Source organism: Pollicipes pollicipes, unplaced genomic scaffold (assembly GCF_011947565.3).
Source record: "Pollicipes pollicipes isolate AB1234 unplaced genomic scaffold, Ppol_2.1 Scaffold_5724;HRSCAF=6776_pilon_pilon_pilon, whole genome shotgun sequence".
In the NCBI taxonomy this organism is placed as follows: Eukaryota; Metazoa; Arthropoda; class Thecostraca; order Pollicipedomorpha; family Pollicipedidae; genus Pollicipes; species Pollicipes pollicipes.
The window spans coordinates 1,524,259-1,545,681 of NW_023596746.1; the positions used below are offsets into that span (position 1 = coordinate 1,524,259).

At 50.3% G+C, this 21,423-nt stretch overlaps 1 protein-coding gene across 1 annotated transcript; it reads right to left on the reverse strand.

Moving 5' to 3' along the window:
• Window positions 1–6,283: 6,283 nt before the first annotated feature.
• LOC119102619 (putative glucose-6-phosphate 1-epimerase) lies at window positions 6,284–13,976 on the reverse strand. The gene is made up of 7 exons (XM_037226062.1): window positions 13,852–13,976; window positions 10,191–10,242; window positions 9,576–9,634; window positions 9,082–9,238; window positions 8,336–8,519; window positions 7,356–7,512; window positions 6,284–6,826 (listed from the first exon to the last, which is right to left on the reverse strand). Exons 1-7 carry the CDS (start codon window positions 13,925–13,927, stop codon window positions 6,666–6,668), a joined length of 846 nt encoding a protein of 281 aa, XP_037081957.1. The 5' UTR covers window positions 13,928–13,976; the 3' UTR covers window positions 6,284–6,665.
• Between the last annotated feature and the right edge of the window lie 7,447 nt (window positions 13,977–21,423).

A 21,423-nucleotide genomic window follows, 5' to 3' on the forward strand; every position in this document is an offset into this window, starting at 1 on the left:
TGAGCCCGTGCCGCACTGCGCGTAAAACGCTCGCGGTGGAGATTTTTCTTCTTCTAAAAAAGGTGAAGTACTTGAAGAATACCTTTCAATATTTCAAGGTACAAAATTGACACGATAAATTCACAAATTCTGTGTTTAAAACACAGAGTCACTTGTATTGGCACATCACAATCTAATGTTTTGAGATAATTCTCATGCCTTAAATGTTTATGGCAAAACATGCAAAGCAACCAAAATATTTTAGCAGCACCTGCTCAAAATTCGGCACGATTCAACCCATATTGAGCTTGATGCTCACATGCAATAACGGCAGGCAAAACTCACGAAGATCATCTCAAAGGCCAGTGTCGGGCCTTTGGCAGCAGACGCCAAGTTGTACTGCTATTTACACACGTATTTTGGTCTAAAGATTGTTGGGACACGTGTATAATTCGCAAAACCATCTGGTTACTCACCAACTAAATTTCCCCTGCAATACGGTTCGTATCCTTCAGGACTCTACACATGGGGAATACCGGCGCCGCCAAATCTGTACCGGGACAGCAGTGGTCGTTGGTCGATGGTGGTATCGGGCAGATAATTGTCACACACACGCAGCTTTCGTCATCTGTCGCAACTGTTGCAACAGCTGATGAATAGTGCTGGACAAGATATAACCTGACGCATACGACCAAGAGATGGTCTACCAGGCTGTGTAGTTACGACACCAAGAGTCGATTATTTCAAAGGACAACCGGCCGGTAGCGCAGGCGTAGGGGGGGGGGGGGGGGGCGGAACACCGGCGCACTTGCCCTTTTAGGTTCCGAGGGGCACTTCGGACCCCTTGGAACGATTAAGAGTCCTATTTGCGGGCCCGAAGGGCCCGAAAAGCCAGTCAGAGCTCTCATTCAATGGCCGGGCACTCAAATGCCAGCCAAAGCGCCCTGCGCGCTGATCAGAGGCCCACTAAGTCGATAAGGGTCTTTATTTTGGTCAGACGCCACCAGTAACGCACACCTGGCTATGTGGCAACATGGGCCTAAGGGCCTAAGGGTCATGGCTCCAGCTTTGTCCCAAGCAGGGACAAAGCCGGAGCCAGCGATTTGCATTGCTCGGGGCCCCACAGCGCCCAACAGGGGCCCTGTGTTGTCAAGGGGTCCCTAGTCAGCCAGATGCAGTGCTCGAGCAGGCCCGAAGAACCTAGAGGGCCCACCCGGTCCGACGATCAAGGGCCCCATTGAAGAGTCTAAAGACATAAATGGCTGGTCAGAGTCTTATTCAAGGGTCCAGACCTGCACAGACAGACCCTCAAATAACGGTCAGAGGGCTCTCTGCACCGATCGGGGACCCCCTGAGTCGACATGGGCCTGTATGTCGATCAGGTACCACCGTGCCACATAGTCGGCCTCGTGTCGGTATGGGCCTGAGGACCCATTTCCCAATCAGCTATAAAGCCGGGGCCAGTGATTTACACTGGTCGGGGGCCTTGTATTCGTTAGGGACCCACAATGCCTAAAAGAGGGCCTTGTACTCGCAATGGCCCCGAGCAGACCAAGGGTAGTTTTTGCTGAGGCCAGAAGAGGGGCCCGGGTGGCCCACCGGAACCGACTTTCAAAGGCCCGGTTGGAAGGCATAAGGGCCCAAGGAACTGGCTGTAGGTCACATAAAGAATCGCGGCCCGTAGGGTCGTAATCTGAAATATCAGTCAGAGGTCCTCTTGCACCGTTTTAGGGACCCCTGAGACAATGCCGTTATTTAAGTCGGTCAGAGACCATTAACACCGAACCGTCGGCTCAACATCCGTCAGAGCCCTTGAGACCAATTTTTCATGCAGAAACGAAGTCGGGGTCCGCGATTTGCTATGTTCAGGGTCGCTGACATCAAGTGGTCCCGAGTCGGAGCGGTGTCTGAGTGGGCCCGAAGAGGAGCCGAAGGGTCCCTCGAGACAAATGATCAAGGGCCCTATGGGAAAGCTGAAGGGCCGAAGGACTGGCTGCAGTTCACATTAAGGGCCCTGCCCGTAGGACCGTGACCTCAAATGTCAGTGAGATGATCTCTTGCACCGATAGCGGCCGCTGAGACAGAGCGTTCCTCTATTGCGGCCGGAGATCAGGAACAACGAGCAGTCAGCTCCGTGTTGGTCTGAGTTCTGGGGTCCATTTCCCAAGCAGGGACAAGGCCAGGACCACGATTTACATCGGTCAGGCTTCTGTATCGTTCAGGGGTTCACAGCGCCCAACACGGCACACTGTCAGCTAGCGGCCTCGAATCGGTCAGGAGAAGATTTGTTCAGTGGGGACGGGGACGAGAGCCTGAATGGCTGAGGGCGTGGGTAGAAGGTCTCATGGTGGAGGGTATGGGTAGAGGGTCTAATGACAGAAGGCAGAGGGTCTCCTGCGTTGTTCGGGCCCTCTGACAACTGAAGGAAACAGGGACTTATGAAGAGTGCTCACATTGAGGTAATAGAAAGGTCCTGTGCCAGTCAAGGTACCCCACTCCCAAACGGTGGGCTCTTTGACTCTTTTTTCAGCATGGGCCCGTTAAGCCCAACTGCGGTCTATGTGCCAATAGTTTGACCAACTGCGGTATGCAGGGATGTTGTTGCGTTAATGACGGTTCTTCGCCAGAATGACGGCCGGAAAACACACCGCGGTGGGACAGAATGGCCGTTAAGCTCTTGACCGGGAACAACAATGTGCCCCGCAGAGTTGTAGTCACGGGGACCCCTTTGCCGGAAAGAAATAAGGGGTCTCACTAGGACTCAATGGAGTGGGTCGAACTGAATTGAAAACGCATAAGGCCATCCCATGTTTGCCTGAAAACGTTCATTATTGTTGCAGAATCTAGTGAAACAGCTAGTGAAAGTGAAACTAGCTAGTGAAACAAATATCATGAGAATGTTTGAGCCCGTACGCTGGGTACCGATAGTGAAGTGGTCCCGCGCCTGTGTCAACCGCTGCGCGTCTGGGAAACCACAGGTACGGAGTTCCATTCCCCCGTGGTGCCCGCCCTTCCCGCCAGGGTGAGAGGCTGGCAGCACCGTATGGCCCCAGGCCGAGGCTGCTGCGGCCCCCAGCAGCTGAGTGCGTCATAAAGCCCCAATGGCACGGCCGTGATCTCGGGGAGTAAGGATAGCGATGGCTTGGGTCGCAGTTTTCTTAAAACCGAACGGCGTTAGGTGCTGTAACGCAAAGGGGTGGGCGCCGAGCGCGCAACAATGACGATAAAATGTTCCCGAATGTCTTTCAAAATTGGTTCGTACGGTTCAAATATAACACCGGGCGAACCCATTTCACAACTGAATATATGCTCTGGACAGATTAACAGTTACAGCAACACGACAAATGTAAATTGTATATTTACTCCTCCCGTCCCACGACCAGATTCGAGCGCCACCCCGCGGTGCTGTAAAGACCAATATATTATTGTCATTGATCTAAAAACCGCACAGATAAAATACACGCGCCGAATATATCTGGATGCACGTTTTGGTGTCCAAAGCGTTCAAAGGTACTTCTTTTAAATGGATCACTATTTTCATCCACCTGTTGGCCACGGCCCAGTGTAAGCCACGAGACCAACGCTGCACGGCCTAGGGAGACTGCAACGCCTGGCGTCGAGTTTTTTTTCTTCTTAGATATGCGAGCGCGCGTGCTCAGAATTACGCTACATAATTTGCACCACTAAACAATGCTGATTGAATGTTGCAGGTATCGAGACAAACACGGCCTGAACATGTTAATGGAACTTGCTGCCCCATTTTGATCTTAAAGCTACATCCACGGAATCCTTGCTATTTGGGTACAACCCAGATACAAGTTCTGACAAAGTTTCTGAGTTCTATCGGTTCAAAATGAGTCCCCTGGACTATTATAAAATGAAGAGCGCCAGCGACCTATTTCGTGGCCATTTAACGCTCAATGTTGGTTGTTTATTACCTACAAACTGGAGACAGAATGGATCTCGTGGTAGCATCTGCCTTATATAAAATGCGCAATATATAGGGAAAACATGTCCTCAGTAACAACTGGGCCACACCCGGCGATTTTCTTTTCGGGGGGGGGGGGACTCTTACTATAAGGGAGCCTTTTGTCCATCCTGTGCCCCTCCCCTTACCAAGGCTCTGGCTGCGCCCTTGCAACCGGCGCTACACTTCCAGGAACTTTCGGAGGCCTCTCTGACGGCAAAGCTCTGTTAGGTTTTATTGCAGAAAAAACATCGCGGCTGCATCTCTCTGTAGCGGTGGACCATGCCCCGGGTCAGTGTATCAGCATGTAAGGCGAGTGGGGCGAAGACTCATGTCTGAGTGAGGAGAACAATCCCGGCTCGGGGAGGTGCGTCACGGTGGCGCCGGCCAGTTGCAAGCAGATCGTGTTGCGGGTATGGTATAAGAGGTGCTGCTCGGGCGCGTGGGGTGGGTCTCTCTGTCGGTGTTGCGTGCGGCAGTTCGCCGTGGTGCGTGGGGTGGTCCGCCGAGATGTGACCACTGAATACACTCTCACCAACCACCGATTATCGCGTTGCAACAGTTGACTCCAAAACCATCCAAATGGCGTTATCATTTTGGGTGACTGCCCATAGACACTGCGTTTCAACGTTGTTCAGCGTTCCCATCAAGTGTTATTGAGGGTGACCAGTCTCCCCCTTATGCACACTGGGCAGCCAGTCGTAAAACGAAGGACCTGGAAGGGAGCCGCGACAAAATGCAAGCTGAATCGATCGCATGGTGCTATGTTGAACTCCAGGGCTCTAAAATGGACGACGAAAAGGCAATCGCAGAAGCCGGTGTCCATTCTGGATTCAGGTAGACACAATCAGCCCGACCTGTCAGCTGGAGGCGATACTCATTTTGTAGTCAACAGACCACAACCCTCGCGACGGGTAACGGGTCGAATACAGAGCCGGGTGATGGCACGGCGCCCCACCGGGGCCTCCACACAGACGTCAGACAGTCTGCTGGACAGCAGGCACGACGTAGTTGTCGCATGGGACATACACGCGGGAAGTCTAGTAGATGCCTTAGAACACGGCGCTCGGAACGCCGGTAGTCAAGAGCGTTCCACAATGTATTGTAGCCTATCTGTCCGCCCGGGCAGCCTGCGGCGATGCGGGGCTTGGTCTGGCACATTCGGCGCCTCGAGTGTACCGCAGACGCAGACCATGCCACCCGGCTGCCGGCGCCCGGACCCCCGCAGCCGAGCGCTGACCTCTGATGGCGGAAGCGGCGAGCTTCCGGTCCCGCCGACCGCTCCGGCCACCGGATACCCAGCGGCGGAGCAACTGTCACCGTGGGCACGTGCCACCTCTGGAACACGCCCTCCGGCTCCACCGCACCAGTAAATACAGTCTAGCCCATTCGTTTATTAGTTCATTGGATTTTTGAAAGAAAAAATACATTTCTATAACATGCACAATATTACGGGTTATACCCATCCTAACAATCACTCCTTCCTTCCTCCCGCCACTCCGCTGATTTTCACGCGCGAACCAGTCGATAGGAAAACTAATAATCACCACATAGATCAACCGTTCATTCAGTTTCCCGCGCCGAAGTAAACAGAAGTAAAGTTCAAGAAAACAGACGTTTTGCATGCAAGCGATGCTTTTGCATACAGCCGTGTCGGGTCGGCAAATTTACACAATTTCACCCCGGTCCCACCAAATAGCCTACTCTGTTTTTATACCACAATGGATTGTGCAACGAGCCTACCGTTTCCATTCTGAGTAGCGGCATATGCACTAGATCAGACACGCCCTAGGCCGCACTAACGGTGGGGGTACGACACACGTGAGTCTAGCCATTACAAACTAGTTCAGAAGTAAACATGCAGGTTCGAATCAGACGGCGTCAGCGCCTGGCGCCGACACTGGAGTGCACCGATGCCTGATCAGACGCGCCAGCTGCGACACGGGCTCGCCGGCTGGCCGGCCGCCCCGTGTACGCCACTGTCGCTGCCCTGAGATTGTTGTAGTGTCCGCCCTCGGCCGCGCACCTCGCCCGTGCCCCGGCTAAATGCATCTAAAAAGCGGCGGCACCGCGCGCGCGGGCCGTCCGGCTATGGAGCCTGTCCGCGGCGCGCCCTCACGAGTGTCACACACCGGCGGCAGTGGCCCGCTTCAGAAGCGGCGGCGCGGGGCGGCGCGGCGGGCGCGCGAGCGGCCGCCGCCCGGCTAGGTCTAGACGCGGACGCTAGGCTCCGCGCTATCACAAACGGGCGCTGGCGCCGGCGGCGTCGGCCGCGCGGCGCCACTTTACCGACCGGCCGGGCGAGCGGGCGCGGCCGCCCGCCTCGCGGCCCCCGCGCCGCGCGCCGCCCCCGCCAAGCGCGCGCCTACGCAACAAGCTGCTCAGCCAGCCTCACGAAAAGCGCAGGAAAGCCAAAATGTCCGCACGCGGGCAGATACGCACAAGAGCCTTCGCACCACGCACGCTTGTCGACCAAACATACGGTTAACAGAGAAAATTGCGAAGCGAAGCTCGCACGCGGTCAGTAGCTAACAAGACGACCTGGGCCTGGCGCTGGCGGGAGGCGGCGGCCGGCGCGGCGGGGCCGGGACGGCGGCCGCCGCCGCGCGCGCCGCCACGCCCCCGCCGCCGGCAAGCTTCAACACTAGCCTACCGGTAAAGAATCAGAGTTCAACAGTTCCTGAGCTGACCATTATTACCATGCGCCGAGTCGTTGGCCCTACATCACTTGCAGGATCTGGGAGGCCTCGAACACCGTGTTTGGTGGCAGGATGATGCCCGTGGACACGTTGCCCGCCTCCACGCAGATCATGTTCGGGAACTCCTCGTCACCGAAGTCGGCGATCTCCTTGGCCTTGTGCTCCCACGGGTTCCAGACCACTGGGAAAAGCACATTGGAAATCACACGTCAATTTCCAAGAGCTTAAGGCAGCTGAGGATGGAGCACAGAATATATGTGAGGAGGCTCTCAAGGCGTTGCACGCCGCTGATGATGAAGCGTAACGCTCACGTCAAAAGTTAAGACCTCTGGTCAGTGTTTCTAGCTGTTAGTATCGTTACCTATGCCGCCGTGAAACCGTTCGCCTCGGGCGTCACTGCACGCCGCTTTTCACAGAGAAAGGCTCTCAAGGAGTCCACACCATTCAGCAAAGCACTAAAAAAATAATGATAACAATGAGAAGCCAGGGTCAGACGAGTTCTAGATAACCGCACAAATACATAGGGCGAACGTTACCCGAAGAGATTCAAACGTCTGGAACAACAAACAACGCACACCTTGACCCTCCCTCGGGACCACGTGAGTCACCTTCCGGCTCTTTCCGGACAGCCCAGCACACACAGCTCACGCCAGCCTGCCGGTCCCCGCCCTTCCGCGGTGTCAGCTCGCGCCGCTCCCCAGCGCACGCACCGGTGTCAGGCAGGTTGAACTTCTGTATCCGCATCTTGCGGCCGGAGACGACGTTGGTAATGATGTGCTCCTGCGGCGTGTTCTGGTAGATGCGGTCGGTCCACTCGTTGATCATGACCACGTCGCGGCCCTCCTGGTACACGGCGCCGTCGCGGGTCTGCCGGCCGGCACGCGCTCTCGTGGTTACGTCACGCGTCAGTGCGACACGGTTAGCGACCGCGGTGTTGGCACACAACGGCCTGGCCCGGCCATAGTCAGGTCCGGAGGGGCACGGACACCAGCCGGGAACAACTGTACATGCTTGGCCAGCACTTCAAGCCAGCGACACTCGATACAAGCGGTTAGACAGCCCTACATACATCCATGAGGTTCCAACGTATCCGGCTGTCGACAGTCAGCCTATGGTAGCCAGATCTCTGGGGGACGACAGACTGAGCGGGCCACGCACGAGCGCCACATCCTCCGCCCACGGTCAGCCGTTGGTCGACGCGACGCCGCCCCGGCGCCACCCCCGCAGCGCCCTTCCGTCAGGCGGCGGAGGCGGCGGCGGCGATACGCCGAGAAAACCGCCTCATGTCCGCCCAGTTGTAGATAAGGCGTGTCCGGTTTCACCCAAACAGCATGAGGCGTGAGCGCGCGGATAGCGACAGCACCGCCTGAGACGGGACGTTTTCCGCCTTATTCGATCACGCCTGGTTCTGGGGTCACCAAACGTGCCTTTCATCAGGCTTCCAAGCCGGCAATTTAGCAGACCTGTGGAAACTACGCTAGCGCCTTTCCTCATCCCATGTAATCATCCCGAGTACTCTGACCCTATTTGACGCCTTACGGCGCCCAAAATAGACATACGCACCGCAGCCTTCGCCGAGGATATCGCAAAGCCAGCACCGCTCACACGTCTCAGTGATCAATGGCCCGTATGGTGTGATAGAGACTGTCACAGCAGCCCCCAGGCCGCGGCCGGCGGCAATCTCACCCACCTTGTCGATGAACGTGCAGCCGTGCATGCCGGTGATCTGGCACTTCCTGACGTCCGGACACTTGAAGTAGGTGTGCAGCAGCAGCGTGAAGCTGAAGGTGTCCTGCGAGCCCAGCGGGTTGTACACGCCGATGTTGAAGTGCAGTTCCTTCTCGCGCAGGATCAGACGGTAGGTCAGACGGAACCTGCCGAAGGCACGGGCAGCGCAGCGCGTCAGGTGCACGGCGGCATGGAACGGCAGGCAGGGGTGGCATGCGGCTGCTGACACAAGGACCACGGCAAAAGGGGAGGGGAGGGTAGGGACGGAGTGGGGTGAGCAGGCGACGGGAGAGTCGCATGTGTGCTATCATGCGCACAAGGTCGGACGCATTTTTTTGACATTGCGTAATAGCATGGATGCGAACCAGTTGCACGAATCTGATCGTATTCGCCCAGTGCGCTTCATGTTCTAGCTCACATGGACAGTGGCCACCTGACACCGGCAGCGAGGCAGCACCACCGGGCATGCAGCCAAGGTCACGGCCGCAGACCCGAGCCGGACATGACAGGGCATGACAGCGCAGAGAGCCGAGCGTGACGCGGTGAGCGGCCGCCTCGACACAGCGGGGCTGGCCCGGGGAGCGGGACCGGACAGACAGCGGACCGGCCAGCGGCGGGCGGCGGGCGCCGGACCGGCCCCGACTGCCACCGGGGGCCGAGGGCGGCTCCGCGGCCGCACAGTCCGACGCGGGCAGGCGCGACACTCACGAGTACTTCCAGAACTGGTGCGTGTACTCGCTGTCCATCAGCACGAAGATGGCCTCGATGTCGCCCGAGGGCAGCCGCTCGGGCGCCTTCTCCAGGTGCCAGCGGCTGGTGCGCGCGAACCCGTGCTGCGGCCCCAGCGGCCACGGCCCGAAGTGGGCTGCCCGGCGCGGGTCCAGCAGGTCAGAGCGGCCATAGCGGAGCAGCAGCACGCGCCAGAGCGCAGGCGCACGCCCCATGCACAGGTGGCACGAGTGCCGAACACTGATGTCGCGTAGCCATCACATAAACTACGTCACTCGTTAGGGGCAAATAGCAATCCCCACGAAAATTGGGAACGACAATGACCACAGATCACGGATCCGGGCTCTAGAACGCAGTCATGAAAAGAGCGACGTGACAGGCCAAGCAACCGCTTACGTCCCCGACCGATTCCTGCTCCAGCCGTCGTTATGTCTCGCCAAATACGCCATCCGATAATGGCGAAGAGTACTCACGGAAAACTATCGGAATGCCACCACGAATAGCCTTCTTCCCGTCAAACAGTGCTTGTTTGCTGAAAACAATAGTGCATTCACTTATTGATGCTACACACTCACTGTGGGGGCCATATGACCCCAGTGCTCAGCGCGCTCAAAAACCTGAATAAACACACTTCAAGGAATGAAACGGAATCAGCTGCACGGGTACAGGGGTGGGAGGCAATGCAATGGCGATAATAGTTCAGAAAACTTCATAATTTTTCACACAATGTTTTCACCACTCGAGGATTCGCCCCACAAATTTCAAATGACGACTGCTGAATGTTCAAAACAGACTTACGCCAGACAGAAGATTTCGGGAATGGTTCTCACATGCATGTTTATATATATATATATATATATATATATATATATATATATATATATATATATATATACATGCGTATGCGTGTACGTGCGCATGTGTGTATTACAAATTGAAGATCTGACAATACACCGGGCCGCTGGACTGATGCGAGTCCTCTCGAGCAGTACAAGATATTGCAACCCATAATATTACAAAGACATCACTTCAAAACAATTGATGCTATGGATTGCGAACACAAACACACCGTCCAAATAATCATTTACCTGACGAACAGCTGCTCTTGGTTGTTAACGCGCCATGATACAACTGTGGCACCTGAAACAACGCATATGGTTAACATGAATCGACAAAACCTTCAAGGCCACGTTGCACATCAACCAGAGTGTACTTCCATGTGCACACATGAATTGTTGCACATAAATAAAATTGCAACAGAAGGGGCAGAGATTCTGCTCATAATGTGATCAGCCACAAGCAGAGCAAACAAAACATTGTTCAAAATGCCCAGAGCGCTATGATACGCAGAAGCTGTGACACGCATTTGTTAGAAGGACAAATGCTGGAAACTTGGAAAAAACAGTCTAGTTTGTGAAAGGCCTGCTGCATAATCATGCTTTCTTTGCTTCACACCCAAGTTTCCCGGAATGGTGCCAACATACAGGCACATAACAAATATTGAATTTTCAGAGTTTTGACTTGTATGACAATGAATGTCCGCCATTACGCCCTTGTTCTGCGAACTTCCCACGGTCACCGCTAATCGCCCCTAATCTCCCGCGGCAATCTTCTATGGACCATTCTAACAAGCATCCTTACAATATCCTGACGATCCAAATAGCTTTACTGGATCTCGCTTGGCCAAGTACAGCACTGGCGTCTAAAAGATAACTAATGGACTTTGGACATGGCATGCAGCAGCCGTTCTAGGATCAACACCGGGAGCAAGCGCACATTTGGAACGCAGCAGCCGCTTTGGGCTCAATACTGGGAGCAAGTGCACATATTGCACGCAGCGGCCGCTCTAGGATCAACATCGGGAGCAAGCGCACATTTGGAACGCAGCAGCCGCTTTGGGCTCAATACTGGGAGCAAGTGCACATATTGCACGCAGCAGCTGCTCTAGGATCAACATCGGGAGCAAGTGCACATTTGGCATGCAGCAGTCACTTTGGGCCAACACCAGGAGCAAGCGCACATTTGGCGTGCAGCAGCTCCTCTAGACTCAACATTGGAAGCAAGCGTGTATATGACATGTCATACCCAGCTTCTGTATCTCTAGTTGAGAGCACACACACCATAGAATTGGAATAAGGCATGTTTGTAGTATCCCCAAAGCATTCAATTGCTCCTCAATAACTAAATGCTTTCAAATGCATGATGAGAATAACTTTTCTAGGAATACAATGATGGTACAAAGTGCTGCAGTTTTCAACTCAAAGTGCATTTTGTTGAAGCTAGGGCATAAATAAATCTGCAGAAAAAGAGCTCCAATGAACTTAATTGTTTATTAGATACTCAATGTTTGTTATTTGACACCATGGCCAAGGGCATAAGGTCAGAACTTTTTAGAGAGATGGGGTTACCATGCCAACTGTCTGATACAATCATTATACTATGATCAAGATCAGTATAAGAAAATGCAAATTAAAGCATGAAAACATCCAAGCTCAAATGCCCTCAGCATATGCTTGTGCTTCTCAGCAAATGCAGCCATTCCAACAAAACAGCCCCTGTGTGGCATTGAGATTTTAGACATGACTACACACAACTTTCAAACACTTGCTGAGACAATAGTCAAAACTTTCTTATTACGGTTGTGGATGCCTAAGACGCACACAGTGGTCATATGCAAGAACAAATTACACCTAAAAATAACTAGCTAGGATGAACTTAGCAAAAGGTACATGCTGTCAGATGTCATTCTGTTTGACCCACAGCAGCCAGGGCACAGCACTCATGCCCAAGCCTGGACCTAGACAGCTGTGTCATCATATTGCTGTCATAGACACTGGCATGGTGGATGTGCATGCAGTATATTTATTCTCCTTAGCTCAAGGCAAAAAAGTCATTTTGTTTTTAGGATACAGACACATATATTTCATCCATTTGACACATTGTCACAAGTCAATGTGAGGGTACTGTGAATAACAATGTGTTCCAATCCAGTCTGACCTTTGTACACTAAGCAGTTTGTATCACTTACCCTATCATATTGCACAAGTACCTCATCATCTTCACACTTACAGAAAACCCAGTAATAATTCCTATAAACAATGAACACAATCTCTAGACAGAGACTTAACAAGTTATGGCTGTGTTGCATGCACCTAGCTACCTCCCCAGCCTTACTTTTAAAGATTTAGGACATTTCTTGACTGTTTCAGGAGCAATTATATCAGAGAGCTACTTCAGAACCTATGGGCCTCACATTGATTTTTTGGTTAGATCCTGAGACAATTATGTAAACCCTATTACAGACCCAAGCACAAAGATCATTGTCAGCATTATGAACTGCTTTGAATCCCAACCTCCCCTTTTCAAAGACTCTGATCATTTCATGGGCACTCCAAAGAGTTAGGTCTCTAAATGTCTACAGGACTGAATAAGTGGCATGATGGAGGTAAGGGGCCTTGATTATCTCATTAAATATGTAAATAAAATTAGACTGCCTGGCCATGCCCAATCTGTGACCATAGTTCCAGTGCATCAACCTGAAATCCTAACAATTATCATTAATAATAATAAATTAATAAATAGTTCCTCCATCTTATGACTTTTAAGCTAAGTGAATTCTCTGGAGCCCCTTGTAACAAAATGTGTTTTAAGGCACAAGGCATAATTCTGGAAACAAAGACCACTCACTGACTGGCTTATTGCTACAGGAGAATTTGCCAAAAGCCTGGCAAGATATTGCCAACATAGCAACTCGGAGCAGTAAAAGTGACATGGCAAAATCAATGAGGTTAGAAGTATAGCTAATTCCATCAAACATGGGCCAACTATGAAGGGCAGACAAAGGCCAAGACTAAACTACTTTTCACTGAAGAGTATGCTTCGCACAATAGTTTCTGAGGCTCGCTTCAAGTTTCTTTACCATAGGTATGTCACTTCTGCACAAACATTTGATGGGCAAAACATGGCATCCATGAAGTGGTTTAGTTGTCATGCCCTTCAGTTACCCATTATTTGGGAAAATGATTTTGAGCTTGTGGGGATCAAGTCACCTCTGCCCATCCTCCATGGTCAGCCTGCTATGCAGTAAGATCAAATGAAATACTCTTGGATGTGATGGTCAATTTTTATATTTATTTGTATGTTGCAGCCAAAAACATTGGGAGGAAGGCCCCAACCCAACATAGGGCGGCCCAAACCAACATGGTTGAGGGGGTAGGGCCCTCACAAGAACTACAAATGAAAGAGATACCCATGGTCCTTCCCCTGTTCATGGCACTGAATTTAGTCAAATCTCAATATGTAGATGGTTAGTTTATATGTTTCTTCCAGACTATCATATACATGCATGCAAAATAGTATTCATTCCCATCCATCCCAATCATTTTCTTGTTGGGGTTGGTATAACATACTTTCTGGGTGTCATGATTGTAGGGGCATAGGCTGAATCTAACACAAGCTTTAAATATACTAAAAGGTGCAGGTGACTTGAAAACCATACCACATGAACAGTTTGGTTACACAATTCCTCAACCATAAAAGTCATAAAAGGCTACGGACAAAGAGAACCACTCCAGACTATTTTTTGCTAGGGCATTTTCCTGTTTATAAAAAAACCGCCCATCGAGCCTCAGGTGAGGCAACTGACCCGGTTGGAGACAAACAATGCGCAGCACAGACGCAGCCCTTGTCGGGGCAGACGCCCTGAATATTATACTTTCGCACTGCTAAGCGGAAAAATAGGTTACTTACCGTGGAGATTCACAGTACACGTGGTGTTGTTGCCTCTGTCAAGTACGACAACGGCAGTCGGGGCCGCCATCGACATTGCAATCCCGATGCACCACCCGACCGCTCCGCCAGCAGGCAAACAAACCCGACCGGCCGCACCGATAGAGCTATTACGAGTTACACTGTTCGTTAAAGCCAACTGAAATTAGGAATTTGATGTCTGATTTAATGATCTTCATCAGCTAAAAAAACTAAATTTTGTTCTTTTATATGAAAATTGACTTTCTTGAGTGTATCTCTTGTGGCGTTGTCAAGATAAATTGGGGGAATACTTTGTTGGAAAATGCTGCTTCGTCACTAGATTTCACATGAGGAGAGCCTCAAGATCATTGCCGCAACTCGGGCAACTTTAGCTCACAGATAGAGCTAATTATGCCATTGACGAATATGCAAGTCACTAAGTGTGACATCCAAAAAACAAAGGAGTTATTAAAGATCAAAGTTCAAGGTCGTTCAAGGTCATTGCTTGGTGAACCTTCCTGGACTCGACAGGTTGTGTCGTGCGGCCGCGCGGGTGCGGCCTGGTCAGCGGTTAACCGGCGCGGCCGGCTGTGTTTATGCCTCCGGGCCATTGTCCACGTGACCTGGCCGAGGTCGCGTGTGCGGACCGGAGCGGCCGCAGACTAGAGGTAGGGACGGCCGGTTTAGGTCAGGGGCTGAATCTGTCCTGCGCAAGTGCTGGGTGTTGCTGCGTATTTAGTATCCGAATCGTGATTCAAATACACAGGTTTCGACCCAATTTGGTTTGTTGATAGAACAAAACATTCCAATTAATGAGATGGCATTTTCCAAATGCGACATTTAAAACCACGCCAGTAAAGAACCATAGAAGCTCAAAGTCACTCAAAATCGGACTCTTCTCATTGCTTTGAAAGTTGGCACAAACATTCACATCACATCGCTCCACCTAGCCTCCAAATATTAGATTGTGACATTCAAACTTCCGTCTTCCAGAGGCTTGGAAACGACGGCTGCGCACGTGTTAACATATGCACATTTCATGTCAGTAAAATGGCAGAGACTCCTTCAATCACCCTGAAATTTGGCACAAATATGTTCCATGTACATACACAGTTTTCACCAAGTGGCAACTTGTGACATTTCCTTTCACGCATTCCACACGCCATCAAACAATGGGATATATAACATATCCCTAAAACGACACAAACAGCGTCGTAATATGCCACCAAGACCAAGGAATGCCGAACATTGCATCTACTATGATGTAATTAGCCGTTGCCTCTCATGTGGTGTGCCATATGACGGTACGGCATGCAAAATGTGACTCACAGATCAAAAATGTCACGTTTGATGCCGGTTTTCGCACATTCGCGGACTTGTCTGATTGCTGTGAAATTCGCCACAAATAACCACCTTACATGGTTCCACCTATCCACCAAATATTAGTAGTACGACATTGAAAAGTTCACCTTACAGGGATATTCAAAGCCTTGGAAATGAGAGCTTCGCATGTGTCAACATATACACATTGTATGCCAACTAAATGCACGGGAGACTCCTTCGATCATATTGGCATTGGGCAAAAATCTGTACCATGTGTGTTTATGGTTTTTCACCAAGTGGCAATTTGGGACATTTGAATTTACGCATTCCAGAGGCCCTCAAATAATGGGATATATGACATATCACTAAAACGACACAAACAGCGTCGTAGGGTGCCACCAAGACCAAGGAATACTGAGCAATGGATCTTCTATGATGTAATTAGCCGTTGTCTCTCATAAGATGTGCCACATGACGGTACGGCATGCAAAATGTGACGTACAAATCACAAATGTTACATTCGATGTCGGTTTTCACACATTCGCGGACTCCTCTGATTCCTTTTGAAATTCGCCACAAATGATTAAGTTACATGGTTCCACCTCGCCACCAAATATTTTAGTGTGAAATTCAAACGTTCGCCTTCCAGAGGCATTCAAACCTTAAAATGGCAATTTCGAACGCGTTAACATATTCAGATTGCGTGGCAGCTAAATGGGCGAGACTCCTTCGATCACCTTAAAATTTGGCACATATGTGAGCAATATACATACACAGTTTTCACCAAGTGGAAACTTGTGACATTTGAATTTACTCATTCGAGAGGCTCTCAAATCATGGGATATATGACATATCACTAAAACGCCACAAATAGCGTCGTAAGGTGCCACCAAGAACAAGGAATGCTGAACAATGCATCTCCTATGATGTAATTAGCTGTTGCCTCTCATATGATGTGCCATATGATAGTACAGCATGCAAAATGTGACGTACAAATAAAAAATGTCACATTCGATGTCGGTTTTCACACATCCGCGGACCTTCTCTGATTGTTTTGAGATGCGCCACAAATAATCACCTTACATGGTTTTCACGTGGCCACCAAATATTATAGTACGACGTTGAAACGTTCATCTTCCAGAGGCATTCAAATCTTGGAAGTGACAGCTTCACACGTATTAACATATATGCATTACATGTCAGTAAAATGGCAGAGTCACTACTTCGATCACCTTGGAATTGGGCAAAAAACTGTACCATTTGTGTATACAGTTTTTCACCAGGTGGCAATTTGCGGTATTTGAATTTACACATTCCAGAGGCTCTCAAACAATGGGACATATGACATATCTCTGAAAACGCCACAAACAGCGTCATAAGGTGCCACCAAGACCAAGGAATGCTGAACAATGCATATTCTATGATGTAATGAGCTGTTGCCTCTCATATGATGTGCCACATGACGGTACGGCATGCAAAATGTGACGTACAAACATGGGGGTAGGAACGGGGGGGGGGGGCAGGGGGTCATGGCATTCCAGGGGGGTCTACTGTATTAAACATGCATGCCGATTTGTCTAGTTCGCCAGCCATCTCCCTTAAGATGAGTCATTTTCTTCGTTTGCTCATTAGCCAGTGATACAGCCGCAAGGCCGACGCCTCATGGCCTGGAGACTGCAACGCCGGGCGTCGAGGCCGTTGTTGCTATGACTCGCGAGCACGCTTGTTCAGCACCATATTACGTAGCTTTCTTATCAGTAATCAGCTCTGACAGAATCTTGAGCTTATAAGACGAACATGGGCTAGCCATGTTAATACGAGTTAGGAACCCCATTTCATCTGCAATCTACAGTCAGGGAGAACTCAATATCTCTAAAGAACACAGAAAAACATGGAACTGGAGTCTATGTGAAACTATCGGACTGCCTGCGGGTGATCAGGGATGTTGTTGCGTCAATGAAGGCCCCTGTGCTGATCCAGGGCTAATTGCGCGGATCAGAAGGCCTCCCGTGTCAGGGATGGGAACAATGTGATATGATATATCCTCTAATGACCTCCGGGTCGACCAGGAGATCCCGACCCGTGCCACCAGAATGATAGCCAGAAGACACTTCGCGATGGGACGGAATGGCCCTTCAGCCCTTGGCCAGAAACGGTAATATACCCCTGGTGTTCTACTCAAGAGGTCCCTTGCCCGGAAGGGAGTAAGGGGTCTCATTACAGTTCGGTAGAGTGGGGCTCTCATTATTGCTGAAAAGCCCTGATCAAAACGAATTTAAAAAACGACCAAGGTCATGCCATGTTTGCCTGAAAATGTTCATTTCTTAGAATGCATTACTGAAACAAATTACATCAAAAGGCTTGAACATGCCCGCCCGCAACCTCGAGAGCAAGGGCAATGATGGTCTGGATTTCAACTTCCGCAAAACCGATAAGTTTCGGCCGCTGCAAGTGCCACCAGACTGCGGGTGCCGTGTTAATCTGTCTTCTGGACAGATAAATAGCTGTGGAAACACGAAAAATAAGATTTTACGTTCCCTCTTCCAGTTCAGCCACCAGCTTCCAGCCCCACTTCACGGTGCTTTAGGGGCCAATCCGTTCTTTTCATCAATCTAAAAATTGCACGCGTGAAATATGCCCTCAGACTGCCGTCTAAGTACAAGATCTGATGTCGTGAAGCGTCCAAGGGTACTCTATGAGAAGCGTCGTCATTTTCGTCCACCCGTTGGTCACAACTTAACATTGACTACTGGGCTAGTTATCCGCGGACTAAGGAGACTGCAACGCCGGGTGTCGAGTTTTTTGTTGCTAAGATTTGCGAGCGAGCCTTTTAAAAAACACGTTACATGAATTTAATCACTAATTGATTCTGACTGAATGGTGAACATTTTCAGACAAACATGGCTTGGCCATGTTAATGCACATTGTTGACCACTCGATTTGCAACCAAATTCTCGTCTTCAAATTTGGATCACACATATCGATCTACAATCTACCTTCGCGATGTCCCCAATGCCTGTAGAACCCAGATAAAAAATTGGACAAAGCTTCTGAATTCTATCAGCTTAGAAAGAGTCAGCTAAATATTGTAAATTAAGAGCGCCGGTGATTTCTTCCATGCAGTTGTCCAGCGCTTGATTTCTGCAGTTTATTGACCTCAAAACGCAGAATTGAGCTCACAGTAGCTCCTGGTGTCTGTTCTGTTTACAAGGTAAAAATAACAATAAAACGAAGAAAGCCGTGTCCACTTGTTAACAAGTGAGCCATATGCGGGGATTGGAGGGGGGGGGGGGGGGAAGCACGATAAGATGGGCTTTCGTCAACCTTGTGCTCCCCCTCGGCAAGGCCCTGGCTACGTCCTACCTACACACAAAAGCAGATCAAGTCGTATACGTTGCATGATGGTAAATGAAGTGGCCGTTGGGCCAATTCATACCTAAGGCAGACAGCTTCCCGGAGCTATATTTCTGCGAGGGTGTGGTGTGAGGGAAGATAATTCGGAAAAAGAGACCGTTGCAGGTGCCCAACACGTGTTTCATACACCATGTAGTAGTAACGCTGATCCAAAAGTATGCAACAAAGCAGCCATACGATCAGTTCCCAGTCAGTCATGCGGGATACATCCGGGTCAGGGCAGTGGCCGCCGACGGCGGACAGGAGCAGGGCCCAGATAAGGAACATATGACAGATGGGCGTTATTATGTGGCCTGATTCTAAAAAGAGGATTCTCCATTTTTATGGCTTTTGTCATTGTTTCTAGTAGTTTCAATCTCCCGACTTTGTTTCCGCCTAAAATATCTTGAAAAGCAGCCAGCGAAATGAAGGCGTGTGAAAAATCTGGCACACTGTGAGCCATCAATCCACTTTCAAAATTCTCACCAGCCTTTATCCATGCCATGTTTCGGCACGCACACTGCGGAGGCATATGCCTCCTTAATGACCCAAAATACCTACCCGCTCGTGGAATTTCGTCTCCCCAGGAAAGACAATGTTAAAATGGACGAATAATTCAGCGAAGCTGGATAGCCTCATTTGCCAAATGACGGATGAGTCGAATAGGCAAGATTGTGCACCAGTGATAAACAGCTCTAGATGCATAGCAGCCATGACATCTGAATAAAGAGCGAAAACAATCTCCATCCCTACCCCCCTCCCCCCCCCGGGTCATCGGGCTCGCTTTCCAGAAGAAGTTCGTGGAGTACACCCTGAGCTTGCCCCCCCCCCCCCACCCACCCACTTTTCGAAGCATTCCTACGCCTATGCGTACAAATCCAAAATATGATATTCGACGTCGGTTTCACACATTCACGGACTGCTCTGATTGCTTGAAAATGTCGTACAAAGACTCTCCTTACATGACTCCACCTAGCCACCAAATATTATACTGTGACATTCAAACGCTCGTCTTCCAGAGGCATTCACCACGGAGTGTACGACATCCATGACATTGCTTTCGCTACCTGCCGGAAAATATGTATTTTCCATGGACACCGGGGCATTGTGACATCGCGGGAAGTGTCTTCGCCGATACCCTTGCGAACCAACTTGTCTGTCTACAGAGCCCCCCTCCCCCCCCTTTCGGCACTGTCTCTGACACTAGATTCTCTTTTCTATCGAAAGTTCGGTTGCTTTGGCATTTGCAGAATCAGTGGGATATTTTGCATGCCAGCCACATGCATGACATCAAACCCATATTCTAACCATGGGCGACGTGATGTCAGGAAGACAAACAGAGCGTGGCGGTCCTGGTGCGTTTGAGGTGTGGTCACGCTCGTCTCACGTTTTGTACACAGCCACCTGTTCAGTATCTCTGCACCACCAGCCTGCGAAACTGGTTATGACTAGATAACGGCATTTGTATTTGTAACACTTACTGGGCGGATTTGTAACACTTACTGGGCGGATTTGTAACACTTACTGGGCGGATTTTCTGCTCTTGTTCGCAAACGTCCCTTTGTCAGGAGTTACTTGCTGGCACACCACCTCCCGCACACCCTCAGAGCGCCGCCAGGCAACACCTAGCCACCAAATATGATGCTGGCACACCACCTCCCGCACACCCTCAGAGCGCCGCCAGGCAACACCTAGCCACCAAATATGATGCTGGCACACACCACCTCCCGCACACCCTCAGAGCGCCGCCAGGCAACACCTAGCCACCAAATATGAGCTGGCACACCACCTCCCGCACACCCTCAGAGCGCCGCCAGGCAACACCTAGCCACCAAATATGATGCTGGCACACCACCTCCCGCACACCCTCAGAGCGCCGCCAGGCAACACCTAGCCACCAAATATGATGCTGGCACACCACCTCCCGCACACCCTCAGAGCGCCGCCAGGCAACACCTAGCCACCAAATATGATGCTGGCACACCACCTCCCGCACACCCTCAGAGCGCCGCCAGGCAACACCTAGCCACCAAATATGATGCTATGACATTCAAACGCTCGTCGTACAGAGGCATCTTATACTGACTGAACCGACCTTGTTCTTAATATCGTGGTTAAATTGCTAGAGGGTATGAAAATCTGACGGAAACCAATTTGCCACTTAACTCTACATACGCGTAGTAAGTACACATCATGCTGAATCAATGTGAAGGCCTGGTACCCAATGCACCGAAACTTGTCAGCATAAGTTTTTTCGCCACATATATGACGTAAATTATGGTTGTAAATGACAGGTCCTTGTTGATCGTGGGTTTCCGTATGTTCTATCCTAACACCAAAGGCAGTTGCATATTTGTGCCTTTTTCCTTCCACACTCTGTTTTACCTGCCTACCGGACTTATTCAGGATGAGCCGGTTTGGCGCGCGATTAGTTACCGATGGTTATATTATGGCACATAACACAGTTATCGATTGGTTATGAATATGGTACTTCTTGCACCTCCTATATAATTTGAATGTGATATTTTTTATTCAGATGTCACATTTTGCATGTCAAACTGCCATATGACACGCCAAGCGAGGTACAGTGGATAAATACATTTCATGGGACGCACTGCATACCATCCCTAGGTCTTGGTAGCATACTACAGCGTTGTTAGTGTCGTTTTAGAGATATGTCATGTATCTCATTGCTTGAGAGCCTCTGGAATGCGTAAATTTGAATGTCACAACTTGCCACATGGTGAAAAACTGTACACATACATGCCAAATATTTGTCTTAAATTTCGAGGTGATCGATAGAGTCTCTCGTCCATTTAGCTGCCATGAAAAGCATATATGTTAACACGTGCAAGG

Coding starts and splice junctions, on each gene's coding strand:
- LOC119102619 (XM_037226062.1), bottom strand. CDS start 13,927: ATGTCGATGGCGGCCCCGACTGCCGTTGTCGTACTTGACAGAGGCAAC. Junction 10,243..13,851: donor GTGTACTGTGAATCTCCACG/GTAAGTAACCTA, acceptor GCGTTGTTTCAG/GTGCCACAGTTGTATCATGG. Junction 7,513..8,335: donor GCTGCACGTTCATCGACAAG/GTGGGTGAGATT, acceptor GCCGGCCGGCAG/ACCCGCGACGGCGCCGTGTA.